Source organism: Lipophrys pholis (genome assembly GCF_963383615.2).
Source record: "Lipophrys pholis genome assembly, chromosome: 18".
Classification (NCBI taxonomy): Eukaryota; Metazoa; Chordata; class Actinopteri; order Blenniiformes; family Blenniidae; genus Lipophrys; species Lipophrys pholis.
In genome coordinates, this window is record NC_137646.1 from 9590127 (window position 1) to 9607328 (window position 17202).

Sequence of the window (17202 nt, forward strand, 5' to 3'; positions counted from 1 at the left end):
TGGGGTCATGTTACGGATGGAGGGAGTTCAGGAGTCAGTCATCCAAAGTTCATGACCTTCCCTGAGGGTGGAGATGGTCCAGTTCACGACCTTCTCTGAGGGTGGAGATGAAGCTTTGCTTCACAGCTCAGCTCCTCTTCACCACACTGGTGACTTCTTTACTGCAGCCGTCTGTCCTAATCAGTGGACCATCTTAACATCACTCCTCCATCCTTCATGATTAAGATCCCAAGATACTTAAACTCCTCCACCTGTGGAAGTACTCCCCCTACCTGGAGTGGGCGTGCTATTCGTCAGCTCAGAATTTGTTGTAACAATTTGAAGGGTGGATCCATCCTGATCCGTATCAACAGGTCACGTCTCTGCTGCCACGATGCAGGGGAGATTTACTTTGTTCTCCTTGGTACCAGATGTGGTTTAAAGCCCAACATCTTCTGCTGACCATGCCCATCCCTTTATGAGCACAGTCTTCTTCCAGCATTATCCAAGTCCAACCCTGTCCTCCACCTCAACATGGTTCAGTCCACTTTGGGAGGTGGTGCAGTAGAGAAATCACATCATGGCTATGCAACCGACTAACCTGTAACAACTGAGTGATGCTTTGATGTTTATTTGGTAAAACAAGAAAAACCTCCTCTACAGAAGGTTCTCAGGACATTGTTGGATCAATGACACAGATCAATCAACGCCATCAGTGACATGCTACCAGTGAGATGTGCATAATCTTGTGGTCGGTGCCATTTTTGTGAAACAGCAACTGATGCGTCTCATTTGTATTTATTGTTGTTTTGTGCAGGAGTGACCACCCACTGGCCCACCTCTACTGCCACTCCACCATGGAGCATCACCACTTCGACCAGTGCCTCATGATCCTCAACAGCCCGGTAGGTTTCGCACACACACACGCACACACACGCATTCACACACTCCAGTGTCACGTTTGAGGAAACAGATGTTTTCTCAGTGTGGCCAGAGGCTTTCAGAACTTGCTGATAATGGCAGTTAAAGGATTTCAGTTGCAGAATTAGAAGCACTTTATTAATTCCTGGGAGAAAATCTTTTAGTTCCTTCTCATCATTGTGTTGCAGAAGAGTTGTCAGTTGGCACTTTTGACTTCAGAACTATTTCATAAAACTCTTCTTGTCAGACAGCACAGTTGAAAAAGTTCCTCTGTTGGTAAACTAGCTCCATACTTTCGGTTTACACTGTCAATCGATATATCATCAATAAAGTCGATGCAGCTCCATCAGAACAGTGATGAGATGTAAAGCCTCACAGAAAAGATAGAAAAGCACTGATGGTCCAGTTCAGCCGATCAGAGAAGTGAGTGTGTGTCTGTGTGTAATGAGGTGTTGTGACACGCCAGCATCTTCAAACAGTTGGAAGTAATCAACTGTGTAATCAGGTAGGCAAAGTTCACACACACACACACACACACACACACACACACACACACACACACACACACACACACACACACACACACACACACACACACACACACACACACACACACACACACACACGTTTCCTCCCCTTAACTTTGATCAGTGGACTTTATTATGAGATATTTTCTGGTATTTTCCTTATTGTCTTAGATCCTAAAGACTTTTCTGTTGCTCTTTCCTGCAGCTTTGATTTTGAACAATCACTTCACATATCTTCTTTACACTGGTTGCTGTTTCTTTTTCATGTCGTTTTTCTTCAGTAAATAAAACTAATCCAGTATTCATCTTCACTGACTTCTGTTACGCCGCTGCATTGGCATAAGAACCTTTCTGATATAAACTGAGATGCAGTAAATTATAGTAAAATATAAGGACTAAACTATATTTGTGAGCTTTATTTGGTTTAACAGAAATATTCCAGCTTGTTGATATCAAACACAGAAGTGTAGATCGTGATGACAGCTGCTGCAGTGCTGCTTCTTGAAAGGTGGAGTTTGAGACAGACATTCAGAAGAGGAACCACCACCATCATCTCGGATGTAAATGCAGAAGCAGGAGGAAGAGTACGAGCAAAATTACTGGGCACATTTCCTTCTCTCACTCTGATGTCAGCCTCATTGTGACCGTGCAGGCCGCCGCCTCAGCTGCAGTGAGTGTGTGTGACACTCCGGGCCGACGTTCTGTTTCCTCTCGTCGTGTCTCTGCAAAACAACCTGCTTCAAGTCCCCGACACAGTGTACAAGTCTCTACCACAAATTCATGATTTGATAACTGCCCACATTATAAAAGTAATGAGAGCTCGCCTCATGATCCCGTAAAATGACAGATGTTTGATGTAATCCCGTTTTACGTGCTTTAAGCTATTAAAAAGTCTTTCATGGGCTTTGACCACTCCAACTCTTCTGGACTCTTCTAGAATTCTAGACTAAACCAAAAACCAGCTGAAAGAAATACTACGTCTTCTCAAACCCTCCAGTACCAATCGTGCCTGAACTTTAAGAAACGAGTTTGGTTCGACCAGTCGTCCACGTCTGCCAGATAGGAAATCTCAGAGTAACAGTATCTTCACCTCTGCCCATGCTTTATCAAAGCTCCACCGTTTTAAGGATTCTGTTAGAAGCTGCTCTAAACCCATCGAAAAATACATTTTGTTGTGAATTTAAACTGGTTTTCTGCTGCATCCAAGTTGTTTAAAACATCAGAAGTCTGAGTAGTGTTCATGTTTGTGGGACTGGAGTTATGAAGACTTTCCCTCTGGATCATCTTCAGCGTTCCTGTTTTAACATGCAGTGTGCCACGTTAGCAGAGCATGTTGAGTTGAATCAAGGATTCTGCCATCGTGTTTCTGTGGATGAGAAAAGACTCAAGAACATCTTCACTGGAAGTGTCTTTCCTGTTTTTCCTCTTGTTAAAGTGAACTTAAAAGGTTCAAAAGGAAACTGGGTTGCAGCTCAAGTACCATTCAGGAACCTGTTCGTGGTCAGAAGTCTGGCGTCTCCTTCTCAACAGTCGGTGTGTATTTTAAATTTAAATGGTAGTAAAAAGGTGTTGAAACGTGAGCTTAAATAGAAACTTTGACTGTGTGCACACGGCCTGTATCCACCACATACAGGTACTTCTCAAAAAATTTGCATATTGTGATAAAGTTCATTATTTTCCATAATGTAATGATAAAAATTAGACTTTGATTTATTTTAGATTCATTACACAAAACTGAAGTAGTTCAAGCCTTTTATTGTTTTAATATAGATGATTTTGGCAAAAAAGTAAAGAAAAACCAAAAATCCCCATCTCAAAAAATTAGCATATTTCATCTGACCAATAAAAGAAAAGTGTTTTTAATACAAAAAAAAGTCAACCTTCAAATAATTATGTTCAGTTATGCATTCAATACTTGGTCGGGAATCCTTTTGCAGAAATGACTGCTTCAATGCGGCGTGGCATGGAGTCAATCAGCCGGTGGCACTGCTCAGGTGTTCTGGAGGCCCAGGATGCTTTGATAGCGGCCTTAAGCTCATCCACAGTGTTGGGTCTGGTGTCTCTCAACTTCCTCTTCACAATATCCCACATATTCTCAATGGGGTTCAGGTCAGGAGAGTTGGCGGGCCAATCGAGCACAGTAATACCATGGTCAGTAAACCATTTGCCAGTGGTTTTGGCACTGTGAGCAGGTGCCAGGTCATGCTGAAAAAGGAAATCTTCATCTCCATAAAGCTTTTCAGCAGATGGAAGCATGAAGTGCTCCAAAATCTCCTGATAGCTAGCTGCATTGACCCTGCCCTTGATAAAACAAAGTGGACCAACACCAGCAGCTGACATGGCACCCCAGACCATCACTGACTGTGGTTACTTGACACTGGACTTCAGGCATTTTGGCATGTCCTTCTCCCCAGTCTTCCTCCAGACTCTGGAACCTTTATTTCCGAATGACATGCAAAATTTGCTTTCATCCGAAAAAAGTACTTTGGACCAATGAGCAACAGTCCAGTGTTGCTTCTCTGTAGCCCAGGTCAGGCGCTTCTGCCGCTGTTTCTTGTTCAAAAGTGGCTTGACCTGGGGAATGTGGCACCTGTAGCCCATTTCCTGTACACGCCTGTGCACGGTGGCTCTGGATGTTTCCACTCCAGACTCAGTCCACTGCTTCCGCAGGTCCCCCAAGGTCTGGAATCGGTCCTTCTCCACAATCTTCCTCAGGGTCCGGTCACCTCTACTGGTTGTGCAGCGTTTTCTGCCACACTTTTCTCTTCCCACAGACTTCCCACTGAGGTGCCTTGATACAGCACTCTGGGAACAGCCTATTCGCTCAGAAATTTCTTTTTGTGTCTTACCCTCTTGCTTGAGGGTGTCAATGATGGCCTTCTGGACAGCAGTCAGGTCGGTAGTCTTACCCATGAGTTCGGTTTTGAGTAATGAAACAGCTGGGAAGTTTTAAAAGCCTCAGGAATCTTTTGCAGGTGTTTAGAGTTAATTCTTTGATTCAAGGGTGGGTGTGGTGCTCCAGATGATTAGGTTAATATCTCATTTAGAGTACCTTTTCATGATATGCTAATTTTTTGAGATGGGGATTTTTGGTTTTTCTTTACTTTTTTGCCAGAATCATCAATATTAAATCAATAAAAGGCTTGAACTACTTCAGTTGTGTGTAATGAATCTAAAATATATGAAAGTCTAATTTTTATCATTACATTATGGAAAATAATGAACTTTATCACAATATGCTAAATTTTTGAGAAGTACCTGTATATGAGAATTGAAACTGCAACTTATCACTTGGTCCTCCATCAATCCAGCCGTCTAATCAAGAATGAACCAGATACTTTGGGAGTTAGCATTAGCACGCCTCTGGCTGGTGGGAGTAGCATTCAGCTCAGAAACACTGAGGATTCACACTCAGACATTTTAATCTCCTCAGCTGACACCGAGCCGCTCACTCTTTTAAAATAAAATCTGATTTTGAGCCCAATGGCATTTTTTGTTCTTCACAATGATCGGTAAAAAAGAATCACAACTGAAGAGCCTCTAGTTATCGTCCACAGGAAAGAACCATTATTCACTGAACATAGCAAAGCACTGTCATGATCCGACCAGTAGCAGCCGGTGCAGGAGGACGAGTACAGGGAAGAACTCTATATCGGACACTCCCTGGACATCAGCAGTGAAGAGCGAGGAACCATTGGTTCTTTAAGAACTTCTTCAATAGGAGCCATTTAGTCCGGTAAAGCAGGAATATGAAACCACTACTGGGGTTTAACCCAGCATGGCCAGAAACCCAAGTCAACCCAACTCAGTCACCTGAAGCCCAATGGTCTGGAAGGTCTGGAGGTCTGGAAGTCTGGAAGTCTGGAAGTCTGGAAGTGTCGAAGATCTCGAAGATCTCGAAGATCTCGAAGATCTCGAAGTGGAACAACCAAAACCACCCAAATCCCATGATGGCGAAAGGAGAAGTCTCTGGCCAAGGAGCCACCCTGCAACGATCCACCAGGACATGGCGACTTCTTCAGAGTCCAAGAAAAGTCTTGGTCTTTCACAGAACGTACGATACAGCCCCTCTGTGAGAGCCTGTCCTTCTCATGACCATTTATTTGAAGCTGAGTCTCATCACTCTCACCACGAGACTAAACCAGGCCCAACCAGAACAAGGCAATCTGCCTTCTCCTTCATATTCATCCTGCTGTCGAAGGTCCCAGTCATTCCTGTTCCGACTCGAGAACGATCTGATCACTTCATGTTGGTTGAAGGTCTCGAAGGCCTTCTGGATGTTCCCTTCATGACTGGACGAACCTTCACACCTTCCTTTGGTTGGTTGACCTCGTCATGAGCGCAGCAGAATTCGATGCTCAGAGGTGAAGTTCACTCTCCTCCCAAGAATTCGGACAAAAGGGATCTGCAATTCAACTTTTAATGCCAAGGACAAAACTTCAACTCTCGTTATCACCTCATGCAATAAGTTTTTCTGTCTGGAGCCAATGAATTTGGTCATGCTGCATGACCAGAAAGAATTTCCAGCTCCCTGCGGCGGCGCACTGGACTGCAATGAAGCTCATTACTTGTGTTTGTCAGCAGCTTGATGGTCACATGATCATTAGATTCAGATGTGGTGAAGCAGGAGGAGCGCAGAAAACTCTTCTAACTTAAAAACCGTCCAACTGGGTCAGAGTTCAGACGGATGAGGTTTAGGAGCACCAGTCGTCTCCACACAGAGCAGGTCCTCGCTCATTAATGCCGAGTCACTGTGTCTCTTGATCTTAAAAGTCCTTTTCTGATCATTTCCAGCTGCTCAATGCTTCGATGGCCCAATAAACTCCAGTGACTCTCTGCCCTCTCTAATCTTTATGGCCTGAAAACAAACTGTAAATACACTCCAGACTCCTCGGCACCACTTAACCCACTGTTGCCGCCGCCGCCGCCCCCCGCCGCTGCCTCCGCCTCCGTTTCCGCCTCCGCCTCCGCACCTGCCGCTGCCACTGCCGCTGCCGCCGCCGCTGCTCACAGCGAGAAAGTCCCGGTGCAAAACTGTGCTCAGCATTTTGATGTTTCAATGCATTTGAAAGTGACAGATCCAGAGGTGTGCTTGCATGGACTCAGGATTAGGTGGTTGGATGTATGTGCATGTGCTTTGCAGGGTATTTTATTGACGTAATCAGTTTATACTATCTACTCCTCTGAGGGTTTCATCTCATCCGACAGAGGACACGACGTGCAGCTCTTCCTGACTCAACCTCTTCTCTTTTCTCTCCAGGGAAACCAGATCCTGAGCGGCCTCTCCCTGGACGAGTACAAGGCCACTCTGAAGATGATCGAGAGGGCTATTCTGGCCACTGACCTTGCTCTGTACATGAAGTAGGTACCAGACGTCAAGCCCAGATGGAAGGCTGGCTTGAGAGTGGTAAAGAGGAGGGGCATGGAGGAAAAGGGGTGGGGCAGTTTGACTGAAGCTGATCACTAAAGATCAGCACTTCAAATAAAGAGGATTGCTAATGAAAATCTAGTTCCTTCAACATCTTGTTCCTTCTCCAGTGTTGTGTAATTGTTTCCACATTTAGTTATTAATTCCAAACTGACCAGTTTGTCAGAACCTTGGAACCTGCCTGGTGGCTTTATTTCAATGATCCTCTGTGTTTGTACCTGAGTAGTTGTGTCTGAACTTGGCTCCACTGTAGTGTTTTGGTGTTTCAGAGATGGAGGGGTTTAAAGGCTGACATGACTGATTCATGGCTTCAAGTTGAAACACTCTTTAATAACTTGGTGATGTGTGTTTTTTAACCTGTGATTTTATGTGACTTCTAACACCATTGATTCCTTTAAAACACAGTCAGCCTGAAGCTAATTTACATCTGCAGCTTACAACTGACACTGAAAATAACTTAAATGATCATTTCTGCACTCCACAGTCAAAAAAGAAAAAACGTTTCATCGTTCAGAGTAGATATCTCACATGTTGCATCTATGTTTTCCTCTTTCATGACCTCCTTTTCTTGTTTCGGTTCATTTATCTTCACTGGTGATTTCAGCTCTTATCTCATGACTTTGAGTCTAGACAGTCGGTGGTTACAGTGGTGAGTGGATTATATACGAGGATAATTACCTCTGTGTGTGTGTGTGTGTGTGTGTGTGTGTCTGTGTGTGTGTGTGTGTGTGCGTGTGTGTGTGTGTGTGTGTGCGTGCGTGTGTGCGTGCGTGCGTGCGTGTGTTGTGTGTTGTTTCAGGAGGCGGGGGGAGTTCTTTGAGCTCACCAAGAACAGCCAGTTTGTCTGGGAAGATGAAAGTCACAGAGGCTTACTGAGGTGAGGACGGATTTGCACCGACAACATCAGGAAGATTTTCAAAATGTATTCTTACACCTAGTACATGAGCTGTTCACGAGAAGAACCCGACACTATCCAATGAATATGATCCAGGCTGTGTTTGGTGGTAGGCCGTCTCTGGGTTGTTTTCGAGCAAAAAGTCATTTTTTTACCTTTTAAATGAAGCAATATTTGAACTAGTCAGATAAACTGTAGAATCAGCTGTTTCTCATTGACAGAGAAAATACATTGTTCTGGGTTCTTAACACAAATGCATTGTTGAAATAAAAACATACATCATATTTTCATTAACTCCAAATGAAAACCGTGCGCAGCCATCTGCCAGAAGCTCCTCTCAGGCCCTGTTCACACGACAAGGAATGCGAGTGTATCCGCAAAGCTTTCTTCACTTTTACACGACACCGGTGTTCTGATCCACTGTGTCAATGAAGTTTTTATGCCGGCTCCCGAGGTGGAAAGAGTCTTTCAGGGCCACGATTCCCTCCTGCAGAGACTGATGCAGGCTACAGAGCCTGTTACTGCTCATCTCTCCCTCCCTTCCCGTGGTAAATAGTTCCTTTCGCTCATGCACCTGTAAACAAACATGGCCAACCTTTAGTGGTTTGACTCGTATTCGTATACTACTCGTATTCTAGTTTGATCGTCCATATTGGTAGTTTAATGGTTGAGATTCACCCTTGATGGCATCCGATTCCTCTTCAGTCCACTAGAATGTAAGGTTCTCTTGGTTTTGTTCACGTTTATAGCATTTTGTTCTCTCCACATCTGTGTGGTTTCATTACAAGAAGAAGTGACAGCGCCCTCCCGTGGCCCGGCAGACTAACTGCATGGTTGTCAGTGTGTCCGCTGTAATGGTAACGCAACACTTTTTTAAATGGATTAGGTGTTGTCACGTGAAACGTTGTTGTGTAAACCAGCAGAAACTCCAGAGTGAATAATGAGGCTCAGGACGTGTTAATACCAATCAGCTGAAGCAGAAGATCTTCCAGTCTCCATCATCCTGATTGTTGGGTAGTGGACACACTGACCACACGTCCTCAAAGTAGAGCTCACCGCAAACAACTCTTCACCTCCACCCACAGCCTCAGACCTGGTAGTTTCCAGGTGGAGGTGAAGCTGACCTGCTTTAATCCCATTGGCTCTGGAGGAGTGTGAAACTGAGGTCCTTTGGGTTTGTGGCTGCTGCAGTGCAGGCTCACATTCATGTCACCACAATAATGCACAAAACAACCCACATATCCACTGGTGATGACCAACATTTACAGCTCCACCAACAGCTGCTACACATCAGGACACAAACACTTGGTGTGAATTGTCCCTCCTCTCTCCTTAACTATCGACTTCTCCTTCACCCCGGAAGTGTTTTGTGTGGCGGCCATGATAAGAACTGTCTGAATTCTCAATAAGCAAAGGAAAGGAGGCTCGTTGCTTCCTTTAGAACCTCCTTTAGCATAGGAAACACTGATGCATCCTTTAGAACCTCCTTTAGCATAGGAAACACTGATGCTTCCTTTAGAACCTCCTTTATCCTAGGAACCACTGATGCTTCCTTTACCAAAGGAGATCAGCTCATGCTGCCCCACAATTCCTTGCGGCGACAACATTTAAAGGGACCCGCTTATCGGAGCGTTCAGGGAAACAGGATGACTGAAAAAGGAGCAGATCATGTAAGTTACCAAAGCAATAATCTGCCTTGAACAACTTTAAATCATCTAAAACCCAAATTAACTTTTTGTAGTTCATTTTCAGAAACTTGTAGTTCTTTCCCCACCATGGTGGACGTCACTAACTTGCGCCGCCGTCGCATTTTTATGACGTCACCAAGTGAAAGTGCGGTCCATCTGCGACACCACCGTGATCACCTTTCACTAACTCCTTTAGGAAGCCTCCTAACACCTTTCACTAACTCCTTTAGGAAGTCTCCTAATACCTTTCACTAACTCCTTTAGGAAGCCTACTCACACCTTTCACTAACTCCTTTAGGAAGTCTCCTAATACCTTTCACTAACTCCTTTAGGAAGCCTACTCACACCTTTCACTAACTCCTTTAGGAAGTCTCCTAATACCTTTCACTAACTCCTTTGGGAAGCCTACTCACACCTTTCCTTAACCCTGTGATGTCGTCCAGGCGTTAAGGTAAAGTCCATAGATAAGGAGATATGAGGGACCTTTCGGACGTACCCAGTGAATCAGGAAACAATTAAGTCAGACGCTCTGAAATGACGGGATTTATTTTCCTGTTGCGATCTAAAAAAAAACCAAAGAAAATAAATGTTGCCAAACTTAACCTCCAGTGTGAGAGATTAGTGAATGTGAAGGTACGAACTCTGTGTGTGTGTGTGTGTGTGTGTGTGTGTGTGTGTGTGTGTGTGTGTGTGTGTGTGTGTGTGTGTGTGTGTGTGTGTGTGTGTGTGTGTGTGTGTGTGTGTGTGTGTGTGTGTGTGTGTGTGTGTGTGTGTGTGTGTGTGTGTGTGTGTGTGTGTGTATCCCTCTTCAGGTCGATGCTGATGACTGCATGTGACATCTCAGCGATCACGAAGCCCTGGCCGGTGCAGAAGAGGGTAAATCTGACATTTACATCCGTGTTTCTGTTTTGTATGTTTTTATGACTTCCTGTGGGCTCACCACCTGCAGGAAGGTTCTTAATGTGATCTGGGTGACGGTGCTCAGACTGACACCCCTGCGACCTGGAAACGGATAAGCGGGAGAAAATGGATGGATGAATGGATGTTTTTATGATTTTCTGGTTTATTTGAACTCTGTGAAAATTCTTGGTTAAAACTGTTTTTTCTTCATTTTAAATCATATGATTTGTTTTTTTGCTTTGGTTTTTTAATCAGCTCCTAAAACCGACTTCACAAATAACATCAGTGGAACCAGTGGAGTGAAATTTAGCGTTTCCTGTCGGTCAAGAGGAAATTATTCGGATGAATTTGGTCAAATAAAGAAGGAACGTCAGCTCTCTGGTTCCCTCAACAAAAAGCCAATGGACGGCATGCCTTACTTTTTTAGATTCTTATGTAAATTAAATAATTCTTAACACATTTTGTGGAGAAAAAACCCACAGAATTGTTTTTTAAAGGCTTGTTATTCAACATTTTCATGCTGAGCAGCTAATTGTTGTCTTTCAAGGTGGAAACTATCACCGGCTGATGTAAAGGAATAAAAGTCACATTTTCAGGGTAGAAAAGCAAAAGGTTACGAGTGTGTTCAGTTAAATTTCCATGTAATGAAGGATAATTAGTCCGTCTGTCAGTGAAACACTTGTGAGAGGCTCCTCTTCACTGATTCCTTCCAGATCTTTACCTGCAGGGCTTCTTTTATTTATCTTTTTATTGTCTTACACACACACACACACACACACACACACACACACACACACACACACACACACACACAGTTGTGATGATGGACCTCACACACCTGCTGCTTCATCTCCCTGGTGACCTTCGTTAGTCTGCAGCTCGTTAGGAGCCGCAGAGCTGTGTGTGTGTGTGTGTGTGTGTGTGTGTGTGTGTGTGTGTGTGTGTGTGTGTGTGTGTGTGTGTGTGTGTGTGTGTGTGTGTGTGTGTGTGTGTGTGTGTGTGTGTGTGTGTGTGTGTGCTCATTAATATAACCAGCTTTGTCTCTGTCCTCGGATGACACCGCTGGAAACCAGTAAACAAGCGCTGGCGCTCAGTGAATCTGCTTTCACACGCTGGCGCCTCGTTCACGTCACAACAAACTGCTTCTCTCCTGCCGGGAACCATTTCCTCCTGCACTTTGAGAAAACAAAGCTTTTTATGGCCCGTCTACACGTTCGTTGCCTTTTGGCTGTTTGGAGTGACTGGAAAGTGAACTTTCTGGAAAACTTTCTGGAAACGCTCCACGTTAATAGTAACTCGTCCTGCACATGCTTGAGAGAATGGACCGTGACAATGGAATAATCCAGAGTTTAGAAGTTAACGGCTCGACTCCAACAACGTTTACAATTACTACATCATCATCATCTGCATACAAGGAGACACATTTCTTACCTCCAGCAGATACTGAGTGGACCAAAACTATGAAGAAATACTGATGGGTCCATTCTACCCCGTCGTGTGACCACAAGGGCTGTGATTGGTCTTCTAAGCGTGAATGTTTCCTCCCATGAAGCTCATCAGGTCCACCAGCTCAGTGGAAGCTGAGATCTTCCAGCATGTGTCTCACCTGGGGTACGTCCGAATTGTCCCTCCTAACTCCTTATCTATCGACTTTACCTTAACCCCTGGATGACATCACAGGGTTAAGGAAAGGTGTGAGTAGGCTTCCTAAAGGAGTTAATGAAAGGTGTTAGGAGACTTCCTAAAGGAGTTAGTGAAAGGTGTTAGGAGGCTTCCTAAAGGAGTTAGTGAAAGGTGTGAGTAGGCTTCCTAAAGGAGTTAGTGAAAGGTGTTAGGAGACTTCCTAAAGGAGTTAGTGAAAGGTGTTAGGAGGCTTCCTAAAGGAGTTAGTGAAAGGTGTTAGGAGGCTTCCTAAAGGAGTTAGTGAAAGGTGTTAGGAGACTTCCTAAAGGAGTTAGTGAAAGGTGTTAGGAGGCTTCCTAAAGGAGTTAGTGAAAGGTGTTAGGAGACTTCCTAAAGGAGTTAGTGAAAGGTGTTAGGAGGTTTCCTAAAGGAGTTAGTGAAAGGTGATCACGGTGGTGTGGCAGACGGACCGCACTTTCACTTGGTGACATCATAATAATGCGACGGCGGCGCAAGTTAGTGACGTCCACCATGGTGAGGAAAGAACTACAAGTTTCTGAAAATAGACTACAAAAAGTTAATTTGGGTTTTAGATGATTTAAAGTTGTTCAAGGCAGATTATTGCTTTGGTAACTTACATGATCTGCTCCTTTTTCAGTCATCCTGTTTCCCTGAACGCTCCGATAAGCGGGTCCCTTTAAATGTTGTCGCCGCAAGGAATTGTGGGGCAGCATGAGCTGATCTCCTTTGGTAAAGGAAGCATCAGTGGTTCCTAGGATAAAGGAGGTTCTAAAGGAAGCATCAGTGTTTCCTATGCTATAGGAGGTTCTAAAGGAAGCATCATTGTTTCCTATGCTATAGGAGGTTCTAAAGGAAGCATCAGTGGTTCCTATGCTATAGGAGGTTCTAAAGGAAGCAACGAGCCTCCTTTCCTTTGCTTATCGAGAATTCAGACAGTTCTTATCATGGCCGCCCCACAAAACACTTCCGGGGTGAAGGAGAAGTCGATAGTTAAGGAGAGAGGAGGGACAATTCAGACGTACCCCTGAACTGGTCTGTCTCGTTAAGTGACCATCAGGATTGTTTCCTTCAGTTTGGACTGTTCCTGGACGAGCAGTGAACCAAACCGTCACACACTTAGAGGTTTCCATAAATTGCTGCTCTCTCTCTGCTGCTTTTGTTGGAGGTGTAGGAAACCACTTCCTGGCCACTGCATCTATTGTGACTTGTAGTGGAGGAACACACATAGATCCCAGGTTCAGTCAGTACAGACCCTGTTCATTCAGGTTACTGTATGTGGCTGGGTGTTGTCAGTCTCTCTGCTGCAGAGGCTTGATTACACACTCAATCAAGAGCTGCACACACTGAGGACTGCTGATTGGAGCCACAGGCTTCACTGCCATCTTATTTACCTCTCAGCTCACAGACGGAGGCCATTAACTCGGCGTGTGTCTGTTGGCAGACCTCGTTTCTACCACACGCTTCGTTTTCAGGCGTTTCCTCATTCTTCCTCTCGGGGTCGTCCGAGGCGTGTCACCGCTGTGTTGTTGTGTCATTCTCAAACTTTTTGACAAAATAAGCCTCCTGGGTTTGTTTTTAAAGGTGATTGTAAAGCTTCTGGCTCTACGTTCCATTAGCTGGACTCCTGAAGTCAGTGACAGAAATGTACCGAGATCCAAACGTCCACATCGAACTGAGAATGACGTAGCAACAGCTTGGTACTGTTAAGGCCAATATTCTTTTTTCTGTACTTCATATTATGACACATTTTTATAATTTTACTTCCTTACTTTGTACTGCCTCATTTCTTACTTCAACCTTTATGGACGATGACGTGACGTAAGATCTGCAGCAAATAAACCATGAAGACGACATAGTGTTGGCAGTGAGAATCACAGCAAAACAACAATAACAACTTGAAGTTTGACAGAAGAAGATAAAGCTGACGTGGAAATGTAAAGACATTTTATAAGAGCTGGTATGAAAAAGGTTTTCATTGGGAAAATATTGGTGATTCTTTTGATAACAATTGTTTTAACTTGTATTCTTTTGTCACCTTTAGCTTAATCAGGAAACTAGAAATGTCTTGCTTTGGTCTTAAATGTTGTTGTACTTTGACTCTGTGACTGTCTGGCGCCTCAGGATGGACATAAACTCATCTCTCTCTCTCTCTCTCTCTCTCTCTCTCTCTCTCTCTCTCTCTCTCTCTCTTCCCCACTCTCACCCACCCACCCACCCAGATTGCAGAGCTGGTTGCCACTGAGTTCTTTGAACAGGGCGATAAGGAGAGGCAGGAGTTGAACATTGAGCCTATTGTAAGTATTGTGCTTCATTCTAGGAACTCCTTTACATGATATGAGGAATCTCATTGGGCTGTGGTGTACCACAGAGGTCTGTTTTGGATCCTCAACTTTTCTAAAGCTTTAATTGAAAATATTATACTATTGCCATGTTTTTAGTCTCATATTAATAGTTCTGCAGGTTTTTGGAGTAAATGTAGTCAAAAAGACTACTACTTTGCCTGGAGTGAGAAAAGAAAATGATGCATCAGTGGTGTCCCTCAGGGGTGTTTTCTGGGTCCTCTGCTTTTCAAAGCTTAAATAAAAGCAGATAAATGGGTGAAGTGAGGATGGCATGAATAAAGACTATTTAGACTGCATGTAGTTGCAGAAAATTGTAAAAAAAAATGGAAGAACCAATATTCATAGTTGACAAATGCTGATGACACTCACCTGTCGATTCTGTTAAATTTTTGTTTACATTAGAATGTGAGGATCGTGATGAGTAATTCAAAGTTCAGGAGAATCTGACTTTGATATTGCTGCATAAAGATTCAATAATGATGGATAAAACGTCTCTTTTCCTTCAGGACCTGATGAATCGCGAGAAACGAGATAAAATACCCAGCATGCAAGTGTCTTTCATTGATGCCATCTGCATTCAGTTGTATGAGGTATTGGACCGTCACAGTCTCTCGTCAGTTCCATCTTCCCGTTAATTCCCACGTTCATGGACTGTGGTGTTGCTTCCACAGACCTTGGCCGGCATGTCTGAGTTCTGCTCGCCGCTGCTGGAGGGATGTCAGAAGAACCGGCAGCATTGGAAGCGCCTGGCGGAGGATTGCGAGAAAGGACTGGTCAATGGCTTGGCGTGAATCCAACACCAGTCATGCTTTAAATCAACATCAATACCCAGAATCCTCCAGTCAGCAGGTCTCACAAACCTCCACGAACCAGCGCTCACGCTCCCCACAGTCTCCAGTCACACTGGATCAACACTCTCAATTTGGTCTAAAAGTAAAGTGCTGGTGTAAACAGTGACGTGGTTACGCTATCAATGCTAGCAGCTACTTTTCAAGTAAAAGGTGCAGAAGCACATTATTCCTTAAAGACAATGCTTTCAGGCTAAAACCTTATAATTAACGTTGCTGCAACAAACCATGGCTGAGTTAAATTCATTTAAATAACAAGACCATTGAAGTTTCAGTAATCCTTAAACATGCTTTCCGATCTACTTGTATATACGTGGACAATAGTTACTTAAGTTACTTGGTACGGAATTCTGCTCTCGAGGTCCGGGAAAAAGAATCTAACTGAAAGTAATACACAATAGGATGGGAAAGTAATTAAAATAGCTCACAATTAAAAACAACAAAGATATATGATGAACAGATAAATAGGCGTGTGATGTCGGTGCATCACATAAATCTTACTATGGACAAGCCATATGGGTTTTTCTCTCACACTGTATTCATAACGAGGAATCAGTCAGCTGCTGTTAACGTTCAGCCCCAAGACGACTTGAAACTCACAGAACTGTTTTCTTTTCGTAATAAGATCCTCACCATGATATGACAAACATGGATTTGTTCTTTAAACATTCAAATAGGAAATGATATCATCAGAGGATAAAGACTAACTTCAATTTGTCACAATCCATATTAGCATGCTATTAGCCTTGGCAGTAGCTAAAGCACAGGATTTTTAATTAACTACATTAATGCTGCAGGAGAGAAAGTAAAGTTTTACATGTACAATGTGAGTTCATCCTCAGGGAACCTGAATCGTTCTACAAATGTTGAATTATTGGACCGACAGCATGGTTGCTGCCGGTCCAATAATTCAACGTTTGTAGCGTAATTCAAGCGTGGCGAAGAATTCACATCCGGTAGCATGTTAGCAGACTCTGCTATGGCTAGATTCTCTTCTCCAGGGCCGCGGGGATTTCTAAGGAATTATCCTTAACACATAATCAGGTACGAGCCCTTAAATCTCAGTCAGGTAACAAACATGGTTTAATACTCAGCAGCCATCGTGTTGGACTTTGTGAGACTTGTCATCACTCTAGGTTCTATAGCTCACAGGTAAACACAGTCAGCACTAAGCTATATTTATTACCACAGCCATTTTTATTTTTGCACAGAGTGGCTTTCACCTCCACCGTCGCCACAGGCAGTGGATTGTAGGCGAGCGCTGGATGGCCATCCACACATTGTACCTATCACACACTAAACGTTGGGTCACCATCATCCATTAACACTATGAAGTGTCTCGGTTCACAGCACAGTCTTTCCTACATGCTTCACTTGTCGTCGTTTACTTTTGCATATTTATTTTTCTCTTCTGTATTTATTAGAGTGTCTATATTGTAATGTCATCCTATTGTCAAGAGCACACAATTGTTTATACAGGAATTGTAGTTTTCATACTTAAAAAAAATCCCATCTGCTTTTAAAAGATCTTTCTTAGAAACAACTTTATTTGGAAAATGTATTGTGTTTTGTTTTAGCAAAAAAAAAAAGATTTTCTTTTTCTGAAATTGTAAGAGAGCCGAAGACTAGACCTGCAGTTTCAGAGGGAGTTGGGTCTAGATGTTTCCACTGCCTTGTTGTGATAAAATAGGACCAATTCATGATTAAAAGAGTCTATTTTTATTTAACCGCATCTCTCCGCACCCATAATTGCCTTTTCCCAACAAAAAGCTGTTTTACATAGTGAATAATGAGAGATGGGTTCTGTTGTGATTCTCCTTGTGACTTAACGCCAACATGTAGAATTCACTCAGAAAGCAGCCAATAAGACGCCAGCGAGGGCACCATCACACTCCAATACAGTCTGTTCTGCCTTCCGACTCGTGTGTTGAGGGAATGACACGGTGTCATTGTGCTAAGGTCTTTTTTCGCCGAGGTTTGCTGGGTTGTTGTCGAGTACAAATGAATCTTCAGCCACTTCCAGATCAGGT

General features: G+C 43.6%; 1 protein-coding gene across 2 annotated transcripts in view; it reads left to right on the forward strand.

Moving 5' to 3' along the window:
* Positions 1-16897, forward strand: part of pde5ab (phosphodiesterase 5A, cGMP-specific, b) — a gene marked incomplete at its 5' end in the record, with an annotated part of 88931 nt that extends 72034 nt beyond the window's left edge. For both annotated transcript variants that reach the window (XM_080486624.1, XM_080486625.1), the window contains 7 exons: positions 797-884; positions 6688-6788; positions 7655-7732; positions 10251-10314; positions 14202-14276; positions 14831-14914; positions 14996-16897. In XM_080486624.1, the coding sequence (XP_080342750.1) occupies positions 797-884; positions 6688-6788; positions 7655-7732; positions 10251-10314; positions 14202-14276; positions 14831-14914; positions 14996-15115 (610 nt within the window). In that variant the 3' untranslated portion in view covers positions 15116-16897. The remainder of the gene's footprint in view (positions 1-796; positions 885-6687; positions 6789-7654; positions 7733-10250; positions 10315-14201; positions 14277-14830; positions 14915-14995) is intronic.
* Positions 16898-17202: the final 305 nt, after the last annotated feature.